Source organism: Humulus lupulus, chromosome 3 (assembly GCF_963169125.1).
Source record: "Humulus lupulus chromosome 3, drHumLupu1.1, whole genome shotgun sequence".
Classification (NCBI taxonomy): Eukaryota; Viridiplantae; Streptophyta; class Magnoliopsida; order Rosales; family Cannabaceae; genus Humulus; species Humulus lupulus.
Window position 1 is genome coordinate 280,671,990 of NC_084795.1, and position 12,139 is coordinate 280,684,128.

Sequence of the window (12,139 nt, forward strand, 5' to 3'; positions counted from 1 at the left end):
GCTAGTAGGACCCCACTAATCTAATGGGCATATGGCTTGTTTAGTCTATGGGACCCCAAGTAATAATGACCATTATAGTATGTGTATGATATATAGATGTTATGTTATGTTTTTTATGTTTCTTATGAAATTTATGTATATGAACTATGTGTTAGATTTTCCTTGCTGGGCATTAGGCTCATTCCTTTTTGTTTTTATGTGCAGGAAAATAGCTATAGTGGCGGTAAGGTTCGTGGATGCTTGGGGATTTTGTATCGGTTGTGAATGGATTCAAGGAGTCGAGAGTTCGATTTCGAGGATGTAGTCTTTTATTTATGGTTTATGTGTATTTTTTTGCACCTATTTATGTAATCTCTTCTTATTTCAATTAAGCTATGTTTTCTTTTTAAAACAATGGGATCCCATATCCTGCTTTGAATTATGTAAGTTTTAACTCTTATTTTTACAAGTTTCTTAATAAAGTTATGGTATTTTCGCAATGTAAGTTTTATTAAGGTTAGTATGTATAGTTTCGTTAATGGTCCAAAAGTCTAGAGTAGTTGGGGCATTACACATGTTTACATGTCTATTTGACTACATTATGATTAATAAATGTCATGTGAGCATTTGTTGAATTTGAGTATGTTTTTTGGCAACAACAATAATTCCTTCAAGTAGTAAGGGCATAAGTGTCACAAATTATGTAATTAAGGGCCATATTATAATTTAGAGGATTTTTGGGCCATGAGTTAATGAAAAGATTTGAAAACTATTAGCTTAGTGTGAAATTACTAAAATAATTTAATCCTAATAATGAGAGAGCTAGAGTTATCTCTCACTCTCTCATTTAGATCTAGAAGGGCTTGGATGATTAGAGAATAATTTTGGGTAAGATCTAACTACTCTTTAGAACCTAGGTTATGTTTATGTTTGTTCGTGGGGTTTAATGGTAGATGTTGTGAATTAATTGTTAGAATTGCATGTTAAGTTGTTTGTGGTTATTAATTTGATGTTAGAAATATGTTAGGGATTGATTTGTGGTAACTGATTAAGGTTAGGTTAAATTTAAGGAGTCGTATAGAGGTTGAAGATGAAGTTAGGGTCAAGAACCCTAACCATGCATTTATGGGGATTTTGGATGAATGCATAAATTAATGATGTATTAATGATTAATTATGTTTATGGGTGTTATCTTTTGATTTTGGAGTTAATTATATGGTCTAATCTGAGTTTAAGAATGTTTGGGTTCGTGTTTATGAGGAAAACCCGAGATGAGATCGCACCTGGGATTTTTGGGTTTAGCGTCGGGTGCAACCACGCCACTCGCCTAGAAACAAGATTTTTTTGGATTATGGATTTGGTATTTCTGGTTAGAGGCTTTGTGTATAACTATTTTATGACTTTTTGAATGATATTTTGAGTATGAATCAATCTTAGGAAGGGCATGAGTGAATTCATAACATGTTATTGGGTTGAAATGGAATTTAAGATTCGTGATGTTGTATGTTATGTGACTTAGGGTTCGGTAAGGGCATTTGAAGGAAACAAGAATTATTGCTGCTGCTTGGACCTAAGGTAAGAAGAGTGGACACCTGCACACATGGTGTACGCTCGACGTACTTATGTATGCTGATGAGATTATGTTTGTGTCAGTTATACAATATCGTGTTAAGTGTTATATTGTCTTGCATAATTGTGTTATGTCAAGTATGATGATGATGTGTGTGAATATGTTGTATGTTTGCGTGACATGCTTACGATGTGAAAATTCATGTTTACGTTACAATAAATTGCATGCTTACGTTATGATTAAAATGCATGCTTATGTTATTTCATGCTCGGTTGCACATCTGACCATATAACACTGGTTTACGACTGAAATGATTTCAGTATTGTATGTTAATGGTCTAGTTATGTTTATGATATGATTATGGTTAGGTTTTGAATATGTTATGGCATGTATGAATAGTGTCGTTATGAATATATGTGGTTTTGGTTATATGTTGTTTTAGTCTAGGTTAGAGGGTTATGTCCTACACAGCTCTTCTTGTTGGACGTTAGCTCACGGGTACTTTGTGTTGTAGGTAAAAAGTTAGCAACACAACAATAAGTTGGAGAACTTTGATGGAGGGTATACATGTTAAGGATTTAGCGACCGTTAGAGGTCATACCTATTTGCTTAACTATGTTATTTCAGTTTTTTTATTAGGAAAGATGTTTTATTTAAGTTTTGTTACAATACTTATTTTATTTTCAAAATGATGAGATTTCGTAATTTCTTTTGTTTTTAAGGTTGTTAGTTACTTTATTTTAATAATATTTATTTTATTTAGTTTTAATAAGTTTGTAAAATGCACGTATTTAATGCTCTAAGAAATTGGGGTGTTACAAATATCTTTTTTCCACTTTGTGCTAATACCTCTAGTTGATTTAGAGCTTGTTTCACTACTAAAAAACTGAGATTTAGCATCGGTGGAGAATTGAAGCTACTGCCAATAGCATTGGTTTCGAAACCGATGCTTTTGAAGGTGTCACGATTGATACATTAAAAAACGTCCGTTTAGAACCAATGATATTGATATAAATAGTGTCAGTTTAGAATCGACCTTATTGATATAAATAACGTTGATTTTAAAGTGTCGCTTAGAAAAAAATACCATATCCATTTTTAGTTGGAATCAACATTAATACCAAATACAAATCAAAGTAGAAAACTCAAACCCAATGCCATTTAATACTAAAAATAAAATAAAAAAAATACACAATCTAGATTACAAATCAATGCGTAGTGAACCAAATCTAAGATTTATACACATATGAAAAAAATATGATCTGAAGTTTGATTACAAAAAAAAAAATCGCAAATCTGACACTTAGCCCCATTTTCATCACCACAAACCACCATATTGAAATAGAGACCGAGTGAGAGATAGAGAGAGTTTACAAATGGATGTCGAGCCCCCTTAACCCCAAACCATCACCATTGCAAGCCATCGCCACCGGGCAAGCACCACCACCTATAAAACTGAAAAAAGAACACCCAAACCCACTAATAGTTGATTCTTGTCGCCCTGCATAAACCCACAAACCACCGGCATCACATGAGCACCACCATGAGTCGTTGATGCCGAGACCCACGAATACCTAAGCCCACCATCGCCTTAAACCACCACAACTGCCCTAAATAACCATCTACAAAACAAGAAAAATAATATAGAAAAGTAAGAGTGAAAGATCTATGGAGAACGAGGGAGAGGGAGAGAAGAGAGAAAGAATGAGAGAGGGGCGGCTGGTAGTAGAGAATGAGAGTGTTTGAGACAAATCTTATGGTTTTGAGGGATAATGGGCTTCGACCCATCTTTTGGCCTTTTTTTTTTAGTCCATTAGCATTAGTGCGTCGGTTTAGAACCACCGCTAATAATAATTTTTTTTTAGTTTTAGGCCTTTTTTAAAATTTTTATAATTAGCTGATTAGCGTCACTGCATAACCGATGCTATTGATATCAGAACTTTCGTGATTGATATCAAAAGCGTCGGTTTAAAACCGTCGCGATTGATATCAGAAGCGTCGATTTAAAATTGACGCTGTCTTTATTAACATCGTCGGTCAAAGTACTGATTCAATTAACAAAAATTAGTGTCCGTTTAAAACCGACACTACTGAGCTGATTTAGTCAATTGCGACAAAGAGTGTGGAAAAACGACGCAGAATAGCAAAGCTAGATGGTATTTTTGTTGTAGTGTTTCTTTTTGGATTTTCAGTCAAAATTAATGATATTTTTAATTGTGATTTAGGTTTATTTGATTTTGTGTATTGAATTAACTAACACATTAGCAAATATAGATGGTTAAATAAATATCATCATATATGTTCAGATAATTGCATCATTCGCACAATTATTACAATTTTAGAATTTATTGTGGTTTTTACTCTTACATGTAGTTGCATTAATATATAATACTTCAAACCTTGTATGTTGGAATAATTTAAATTACATATATTTTGGTTTTAATTAGGTGACTGAAAGCATCTTGTGTGCCCCACACGAATTGAAATTACAAATATACTTTTTTGATATCAGAACCATTGTTTTGATATCAAAAAGTGTTGGTTGAAAACCGTCACGATTGATATCAGAAGCATCGGTTTAAAAACGATGCCAATAGTCTTTATTAACATCGTAGGTTAGGATATTGATGCAATTAACAAAAATTAGCGTCCATTTAAAACCGACACTACTAAGCTGATTTAGCTAATTACGACGGAGAATGTGGAAAAACGACGCAAAAAAGCAAAGCTAGAAGGTATTTTTGTTGTAGTGTTTCTTTTTGGATTTTCAGTCCAAATTAATGATATTATTAATTGTGCTTTAGGTTTTACTTGATTTTGTGTTTTGAATTAACTAACACATTTGCAAATATAGATGGTTAAATAAACATCATCATATATGTTCAGATAATTGCATCAGTCGCACAATTATTACAATTTTAGAATTTATTGTGGTTTTTTCTCTAACATGTAGTTGCATTAATATATAATATTTCAAACCTTGTATGTTGAAATAATTGAAAATACATATATTTTGGTTTTAATTAGGTGACTGAAAGCATCTTGTGTGCCCCACACGAATTAAAATTACAACTATACTTTTTTGTTTTTAACAAAAACTTAAGTATGCCACGTTTTTTTTTCTTTTTGAAAAAAAATAATATACCAACAACACATAAAAAATGAAAAAAAATCATAAAAATGAATTAAACAAAACTAATTTACATATACCATGATATTAATATATTTAGAATTGAATAGTATTAATGTAATTTAGTAAATGACATATTTGGTAATATATAATATTAAGAAGGTGGTTGGGTTATTTTCCTAGAAAATCGAAAACATGAACATATAATTATTTTCACACACCATTAAGAGTTATTTTGCACCAAGACCCTATGAAAAATTTACATGTAATACATTTTTTAGTATTTTAATTACAATATTCACTTGTGATATTTTATTTACGATTTTATCGTATATTACATATGAGTTTTAAACTTATCGTACCATTCTCAAACACATTCTATCTCTTCTCCAAATATTTAAAACAAAATTCTGGCCACATCTCCGGTCGTTTGAGCATAAGAGTGGTACCATTGCGACCTACTCTTCAAAGTGCTCATTTTGATAAGTAGGAAGGAAGCATATGTTTTCTCGTCGTTACCGGATTTAAAAGTAACATTTTAGTTTCTAAACGATTTCATGGGTGACTAAAATATGAATTTTAATGCTACATTTTTAAGATTATTATGTAGTGTATTAAATTGTAACATTTTTAATAAGCTATAAATTCTTATACTTTTAGTGTCTTTTTTTAATGTGATTCTAAAGTAATTTCTAAGTTTTTTTCTACCTGATCAATAAAAAAAGCTTCATAATTCACATGTAAACAACATGAGTAACTAAAAAATATATTATAATTTTTCATTTAAAAGTAACTATGATACTATTAAAAATAATTATGTAGTATACTAACCAGTATCATTTTGGTAACAATACAAATTAATTTATTGTGGGTATTATTATTATACTTAATCAAAAACTTAAGTATGCCACGTTTGAAGGTGGGTATTATTATTATTATGGGGAGAATTCGAGAATTTGATATAAATGCTGAATTTAGTGTTAAAATAAAGGGAATATAACAAATATACTTTCATTGTTCCCATCCCACAACATTACTTATATACTTTTGTTTTTCTTATCCTTGCTTGTTGCTATCAAAATAACCCTATATGACATCATCGTGGTTCACATTTTTAATAGATAGATTTGTTTAATTTTAAAGTTATAAATATTATCTATAATTTTAATAAAAATTAATTTATTATTTTTTAATATATATATAATAAAATAAATTATATTTTTATAATATATATAAATATTTATATCAATAATTTATACATATATGACATATAAACACAGCATTAACATAGATATATATATATTTACATGACAACATGAAATATTTATAAAATACAATAATATTTATAAAGAAATTAATAATAGAAATAAAATAAAAATAGAAAAAGTCATAGTGTAGATAGAAATATACATATATAAACTATTTTCAGTTTCTAACTTATCTCACAATGTCGTTTTGTGAATTTGATGAAGAAAAAAGCTCTAATCACTTGATAAAAAATAAATTATTACACAAATTTATAAGATAAAAAAATGATATGTATGTCTTTATTATTTTTAAATAAATATAATTTAATTGTTTAAATTATCATAAAATATCTTAAAAATATTATATTTTAATTAATTAATTAATTTATTTTTGTTGTAGTTTTTTAAGTTGGCAGTGACAACAAAAGATTATATATTATACGTTTAATATAATATCAAGTTTAAGTTAATTAAATTTTATTTAAATTATTAAATATATAATTTTATTATTTTTAAATAATTATCATCGTAAAATATCTCAAAAATATCATATTTTAATTAATTTATTTATTTAATTTGATTTAAGTTTAAATCATATTTATAATCTGCCGTTAAATATAAGAATATCCGGTTAAAGTTAACGGAAAAGATACCATTAAAACAAAATAAAATTCATTCTCTACACACTTTTTATATAATAGAGATTACAAAAATTCTTTTAATTTTTCAGTTTCACATTTTTAAATTTGGATATCTTTCAAATAGTTTAATTTTAACATTAATTCTTTTCTAATCGGGTTAGCTAGTTTGCTATATTAAATAATAATATTGTTTGTATTGACTTTTATCATATTCAGATAATTGCTCTTCACTCGCATAATTAATACAATTTAAAATTTTTACTTTTAGTTTTATTATGCCCATTAGTTATACATTCAAATCTGATTAATTCTTGAAAGTGTATCACATGTCTTAAATCATTACTACTACTAATAATAATAATAATTACGAATCTTAAATGTGATTAATTGGGATTTTTCTCTAATGAACTTCTCTAGAAAATATCTTGTGTCTACTACATGAATTACGAATCTTTTCATCTCAAAGGGATGTATAATAAATAGCCACACGTTCACGTTGTTTTGAAGGTAGGTAGGAATTGTTTATACAAAAAATAAAATAATAATAATAATATTAAAATTTCAAAAATCAAGTTTACGAATAGTATTAAACGAGAAGAGTGAGATTTTGAGATAAAGGCTGAACTTCCAGAAGATCCTTTTATAAGATATATATTTGTTTTCTATATCATTTTTATGTTGTTTGTAATATATATATATAAATATATATATATATACTAGATACAAAATTTTTTATTTGTTTAGTTTTATTTATAGAATTTATTAATTATTTATATTAATGTTATATAAATTTTGAAATAAATATTGTATTTTAATTAAATAATTTATTTATTTTGTTTAAGTTTATGTTTGTTCTAGTTTATAAATTTGGGAGTGACAACAAGAAATTATATATTATATGTTTAATATAATATTAAATACTATATGCGGATTTTAAATTTAAGTTTCTTTCAAATTTAAAAAAAAAAACAATTTTGTGTTATTTACAGTAGATTATATTATATGTTTAATATGATATTATTTTAATAAGTAAATTTAAGTTTAATTAAATATTTATTTAAGTTATAAAACATATGATTTTATTATTTTTAAATAATTATTATTGTAAAACATCTCAAAAATATTATATTTTAATTTGTTTAATTATTTATTATTTTTAAATAATTATCATTCTAAAATATCTTATTTTAATTTGTTTAATTATTTTTAAATAATTATCATTGTAAAATATCTCAAAAATATCTAATTTTAATTTTTTAATTATTTATTTTATTTAAGTTTAAGTATTTAGAAACTACTGTTAAATATAAGAATATTATCTTAAATATAAAAATATTATGTTAAAGTTAACTTTAAAAAAACAAAAAACCGTTAAACCAAAAAATTTCGTTATCAACACACTTGTTATATAAATAGATATATATATAGTATTGCCTCTTTGTAGGCTGACTCTTTGTTTTCCTTTTAAAATTTTCGTAAAAATAATAAAATTATTATTAATAGAATGTTTTTTTCATTAATGTAAAGCAAAATCAGTTCTATAAATGAATAAAATCCAAAACCGGCAACATAACAAAAACCACGAGACAAGTCACTTTTTGGTGGTCAATGACGATGACGATGACGATGACGATGGCAATGAGCAAGTTTAGTAGTAAGAATCACAAACTAACTTCTCCCCTACAGCCCGCGCACGCACAGACGTCAGCATCATTATTAAAGCTTAAAAATTAGCCACAAGTTTGACATTTTAATTCATTGCGTTGATTTTTGCTCTTCTTTTCCCCTTTTGAATAATCGTTTACTCGTTTTCTCCATTTCTTAATTTTCTTCATTGTAGAAAAAATGGGCCACTTATATTTTCGTATATATAGCCAAATTGGGTCTTTATTCAGTCATTCGACAACTATAAATTAAGAAAGAGCTCAAACGTTTTAGTATTGCGACAATTGGTAAACAACAACATACCCAAATACCCAAAATGGCTTCTGCTCAAGTTCTCACAAATCTTCTTATGACGCCATGCAAAATGGGAAAGTTCAATCTTTCTCATAGGTAATCAATCATCTTTTTTAATTTTAAATAAATTCTTAAGCTTTATGATTCATGTTTTGTCGTTGATAACTTCCAGGGTTGTTTTGGCACCCTTGACTCGACAAAGGTCATACGACAATGTTCCTCAGCCACATGCCATCTTATACTATTCCCAAAGAACCTCCAATGGGGGTCTTCTCATTTCAGAAGCAACTGGAATTTCTAATACTGCTCAAGGGTAATTCTATTTCTATTGATGCATTACAATATTTTTAAATTCATGCTTTACATTTACTTTAAATTTGTAAAATGTTTGTGTGGTTTTGATTATATATATATATATATATATAGGTACCCTGATACACCTGGTATATGGACAAAAGAGCAAGTTGAAGCTTGGAAGCCTATTGTTGATGCAGTTCACGCTAAAGGTGGTATCTTTTTCTGTCAGATTTGGCATGCGGGCAGAGTTTCAAATGCAGGTGCGTTGCGTTTTAGAATCTGCTATAAGCACTTAATATACAATATCATGAGATTATGGATGGAATTGTGACACTAGATTGTTAATTACCTTACCAGTAGAAAATAAGATGCAGAATTCTCTAGTAGAAAATAATATATATGAACTGTTTAGGCAAATTTACTCTTTTTTTTTTTTTTCTTAGTGTTGCTCTGGTGCTTCTAGTCATATCCATGGATTTTCTCTTTCAATTGAACATTAATTATTGATTCAGATGTGTCCTACCTTATTGGTGTGAACAGGTTTCCAACCAAATGGCCAAGCTCCAATATCTTCCACTGACAAGTCATTGACTCCCCAAATTCGATTAAATGGCATTGGTGTCGAAGAATTCGATCCTCCAAGGCGGCTTGGCACAGATGAAATTCCTCAAATAGTCAATGATTTTAGGCTAGCTGCGAGGAATGCCATGGAAGCTGGTAGATTCCTTTTTCTGATAAAGTAGAGAGTCAGTGATTTTATAAGGAAGTTTGTTCAAACTTTTGCAACTGACTGACATAATTGTCTTACATGTTGAATTCAGGCTTTGATGGAGTTGAGATCCATGGAGCTCATGGTTACCTGATTGACCAATTTTTGAAAGATGAAGTGAATGACCGAACAGATAAATACGGTGGATGTTTAGAGAATCGGTGTCGTTTTGCTCTTGAAGTGGTTGAAGCTATTGTTAATGAGATAGGTGCTGATAAAGTTGGAATTAGATTGTCACCATTTGCAAACTACATGGAATCAAATGACTCCAACCCAGAGGCTTTGGGGCTTCACATGGTGGAATCTCTGAACAAGTATGGGATCCTGTATTGCCACATGGTTGAACCAAGAATGAAAAGTCTTGGAGATATTGATGAGACCCCTCATAGTCTTGTCCCCATGAGAAAGGCTTTCAATGGTGCATTCATTGTTGCTGGGGGTTATGGCAAGGAAGATGGGAACAATGCTTTAGCTGAAAATCGTACTGATCTTGTTGCTTATGGTCGTCACTTCTTGGCTAATCCAGATTTGCCAAAGAGATTTGAGCTTAATGGCCCTCTAAATAAGTATGACAGAAGCACATTCTACTTGTCTGATCCTATTAAAGGTTATACTGATTATCCATTTCTTGAAACCACATCTTCAACTACTCAAAATATATAGGTCCAAGCCGTGAGTGAGTGATTTCTTCTCTTGTACTCAAAAAGAGCTGTAGGGACATAGAATAATTTAGTTTTGAGTACTGTAGAATGTCGATGGCTGGGATTTGGGAACAAGAAGGATTTTAATTTAAAAGAAAATTAAATGTAAAATAATTATCCTTCGTTATTTGTATGAGCACTCCATTGTCTCTCTCTTGTTTAATTAATAATTCCGAATTTCCAATATGTTTTCTTAAACGATTGGTTAAGTGTTACTTGGAGGGGAGAAAAAAAATCCTTTGGCGTTTTTATTTTATACTAGATACAAGCCAGCAATGTGCAATATGCACGTTTGCTTAGTTTTATTTATAGAATTTATTAATTATTTTTATTAAATTTATATTAATGTCATATAAATTTCAAATAAATATCTTATTTTAATTAAATAATTTATTTATTTTTGTTTAAGTTTATGTTTGTTTTAGTTTTTGAATTTGTGAGTAATAATAAGATATTATATATTATATATTTAATGTAATTTTAAATTTAAGTTTCTTGCTTGTTTTTTTTTTAAAAATAATTTGTTGCTAATTCACAGTATGTTATATTATATTTTTAATATGATATTATTCTAACAAGTGAGTTTAAATTTAATTAAATTTTATTTAAGTTATAAAACGTATGATTTTATTATTTTTAAATAATTATTATTGTAAAATATCTCAAAAATATCATATTTTAATTTGTTTAATTATTTATTATTTTAAAATAATTATTATTGTAAAATAGCTCAAAAATATCATATTTTAATTTGTTTAATTATTTATTATTTTAAAATAATTATCTTTGTAAAATATTTCAAAAATATCATATTTTAATTTTTTTAAAATATTTATTTTATTTTATTTAAGTTTAAGTGTTTACAAACTACAGTTAAATATAAGAATATTCTATTATACAACTGCTCCATTGCTCTGAACTGCTTCTTAAAGTCTTTAGACAACTGCTCCCATGAGGTTATTGAGTGTCTCTTATATTTTTCGAACCAACTTTTGGCAGGTCCTGCCAATGATGTTGGAAACAACATGCACCTGAGCTCGTAACCCACGTTACTGACTCTCATGATAGTGTTGAACGTGCTCAGGTGACTACACGGGTCGGTCTTTCCTTCAAACGTTGGGACGTGAGGAATCCGAAACCCTTGAGGAAATTGAGTGTTGGAAATATGGGGAGCAAACGGCTCGAGCTCCTCATCAGAGTCCTCATATCGACCATTTCCTCGTTCATTCTTTAAAAGCCTAAAGGCTCTTTCGAGCTGATCAATTCTTTCTTGGACTGGGTGAGTAGGAAGTGCTGTCTGGAATTGATTGTCATTGATCGTGATTCCAGGCTCGCGTCTCCGCAAGGGATCTCTACGCCTATTCAAGCGATCCCTCAGGTCCGGATTTTTTTGATCTCCATTACCCCGACTCTGGTTCAGGTGATTTCGCAGGTCGGGACGATTCTTGCGGCTTCCAGTATTATTACGAACTCGGTCATGTTTACTGACGGACCTGGTCTCTCCGGACTCATCACTGGTGAAACTCATTGCTCGGTTATTTCGCGATGGATTCTTCCTATGTCGCCTCGTCTTCGTCGTGCGAGACCGAGACGTTTGAATTTTCTCAGATGGAGCGCCTCTCCGCTCCTGGAAAGTCTCCCTGTTTCCTTGTCTTTCCCCCGCACGCCCTTCATCCTGATCTCGAACTGGTTGAGCGTTCCTGCGGGGTGGCGAAGGATATCTTATGGGTGACGGAGGGAACCGTATAGGCGACGGTGGTTGCCACCCCTGTCGCGGCCTAGAGGGTCCAGAGTTTGCCCGAGATGGGTCGGTCGCATTTGGTGCGCTCCCAGGTACCTGAGTCCG

The 12,139-nt window shown here is 29.8% G+C and overlaps 1 protein-coding gene across 1 annotated transcript; it reads left to right on the plus strand.

The window, feature by feature from the left end:
• Positions 1 to 8,457: 8,457 nt before the first annotated feature.
• LOC133824646 (putative 12-oxophytodienoate reductase 11) lies at positions 8,458 to 10,508 on the plus strand. Its single transcript, XM_062257596.1, has 5 exons — positions 8,458 to 8,622; positions 8,699 to 8,839; positions 8,953 to 9,083; positions 9,364 to 9,540; positions 9,645 to 10,508. Exons 1-5 carry the CDS (start codon positions 8,549 to 8,551, stop codon positions 10,253 to 10,255), a joined length of 1,134 nt encoding a protein of 377 aa, XP_062113580.1. The 5' UTR covers positions 8,458 to 8,548; the 3' UTR covers positions 10,256 to 10,508.
• The last annotated feature ends 1,631 nt before the right edge of the window (positions 10,509 to 12,139 follow it).